At 43.9% G+C, this 2,297-nt stretch overlaps 1 protein-coding gene across 1 annotated transcript; it reads right to left on the bottom strand.

Annotated features, from left to right (window-relative positions):
* Positions 1-450: 450 nt before the first annotated feature.
* LOC104956615 (autophagy-related protein 16-like) lies at positions 451-1,385 on the bottom strand (the record flags this gene model as incomplete). Its single annotated transcript, XM_010784128.1, has 4 exons — positions 1,377-1,385; positions 1,077-1,199; positions 666-801; positions 451-580 (listed from the first exon to the last, which is right to left on the bottom strand). Coding segments are annotated over exons 1-4 (398 nt in total), but the record flags the coding sequence as incomplete, so codon positions are not given.
* Between the last annotated feature and the right edge of the window lie 912 nt (positions 1,386-2,297).

Consider the following 2,297-nt stretch of genomic DNA (forward strand, 5'->3'; position numbering starts at 1 on the left):
ATCAACTGTTAAAAACATACTGTTCACATTTTTCTCAATAAATGGATGTTTTCAAAGTACCGTAATTTTCGGACTATAAGCCGCGCCTTTTTCCCTATTTTTCGACGCTGCGGCTTATATAACGGTGCGGCTAATCTATGGATTTTTACAGCTAACGGCCAACACCTTTAACTCTATGGGCCCTATGGCCGGTCCGCGGACCCCCACCTTTAAGCGGCGGGTTCCAGCAGGAAAAGCTGGAGGCCGGAAAAGAGTGAGACAGGTAGCGCGCAAAAGTAAAAGTGGAACCGAGAGTGGTATGCCGCTGCTGCGGCTTATATTCAGGTGCGCCTTATAGTCCGAAAATTACGGTAAATGGATAGTCGTTTTTAGAATCGTGATATCAATTATTGACCCAAATAAATCGAGATTATGATTTTTGCCATAATCGAGCAGCCCTACTATGCTTACCTGTCATTTTTGGTCTCTGCATCAGAAAGTGTCTTTTTCAAATGTTCCAGATCTCGGGCTGAATTCTGAGTCTGCTGCTCCAGTTTAGTCTGAAGTCTCTTCAGCTCATCCGCCTGCCCTTCAGATTTAGCTTGAGAACAAAAAGACAAACGAGTTAAACATGAGATTATTCTCGGTAATAAATTCTGCTACTAACGTTTCTATAACTAACTTACCTTTGAGGTCATCTAGTAAGCCCTGGGTGCGTTTAAAGCTCTGATCTGCACCCTTCTTCTCCTCCTCCAGTTGACTAACACGCCTGCTGCTCTGATCCAACTGAACAGTCACACTGTTCTTCTCTCTCTGCAGCTCCTGGAGGCAAGGGAAATGTGAAGAGAACATGAGTTAAGGGAAGACATGGAGACCGTGAGAACAAAAATGTTGCAAAAAGACACCTGGCCATAGTGTTGAGATTAATACTGTACACCAAAACCTTTTAGCAACAAATAAGGATAACATATCATGTTGTTTTTAGTTGGCCAGAAACGGCTGTTCAGACTGAATAAATAAAGTGATACCAGCATATTTGCAAGGTGGTTGTCAGTGTAGAATTATATGAAGTGGATATTCTATGAAAAGCAACCCACCTCCATCTTCTTGCGGAGGTCCTGCTCTTTGGTCTGACTGACCTGGAGGCTCTGCTCTGACCTCAGCAGTTTCTGCTTGTGCTCCTCCACCTCCCTCTCTATCTGAGTCTTTTGAAAGGACGCCTGGAAAAGACGGTAAGAAGAGTTAAAATGAGAAGGAAGAAGTACACACAAGAGCAGAAAGTCTGACACATCCGGCCATTGACAGCATTGACAGCAGCTGACGCAAACAGCTGGAAACTACATGCTTATATTGGAGAAAATATGATCTGCTAAACAAAAGGTTTCTGTGTTGCCTACCGTTGACATGCCTACATACAGAAGAGTACAAGAGGGAGGTGGTGCAACAGACCTCAAGGTAAATTCCATATTCTCACAGCCATTATCCAAATCATTAAAGTTGGGTCCATGTATGCCATGTATTATACTATATAATAGTATAATTTGTGTAGCCAGTAATATTGGGCAAATAAATAAATTAATGCTGTCAAAATTATCGCGTTAACGGCGGTAATTAATTTTTTGAATTAATTGCGTTAAAATATTTAGCGCATGTGCAGAATGGCCCGCCCCATACATCCCACCAGTGGCAGCGCCAGGGTATGGCTGGGGTAGGCTACACCCGTAACAAGAAATGGCTTAGCCCCACCATGAAAAATGATGTTAAAGTAAGCAGAATAAAGTCCGCCAACTCGCGGAGTAAATTGCGCAGACACTAGTTAGTAAGATTGATTTCAGTAGCCACTTGTCTGGAAATGCCGAAGACTAGAAACAGTTTTGAAAACTTTTGTCACGTAGTGATCGTCTTCTCAATAGAACATCTTTGATAATGTCTTCTGGCCAATCAGAATCAAGATAACGGCGTGGTGTTGTTGCAGGAAGTCCCGACGGAGAATACTTTTGCTGTAGTACAGGGGTGCACATGACTGGTACGCAGGTATGCATGCGCGGCAACAATCTGAAATGCGTACCGTCACTTGTGTCACAAAGCGCATTTGCGTACCAACGTACTTGTGAAGCTTTTCCAGAAGGCGGTTAGATCACCGGACGGAATTGTGCCAAAACTACGCCAACCGGTGCGGAGAGAGAGACTCCCCCCCTTCACTGGAGAACTGCGATTCCCCCCCCGCCAATCAACACCTAATGAAATAAGACCCCACGGTTTGATGATTGATAGGTGTGGGGGCTGTCTTTCATTTTGACAGACAGCACAATGTTATA

The sequence above is a fragment of the Notothenia coriiceps genome, unplaced genomic scaffold (assembly GCF_000735185.1).
Source record: "Notothenia coriiceps isolate Sejong01 unplaced genomic scaffold, NC01 NC01_scaffold00026146, whole genome shotgun sequence".
In the NCBI taxonomy this organism is placed as follows: Eukaryota; Metazoa; Chordata; class Actinopteri; order Perciformes; family Nototheniidae; genus Notothenia; species Notothenia coriiceps.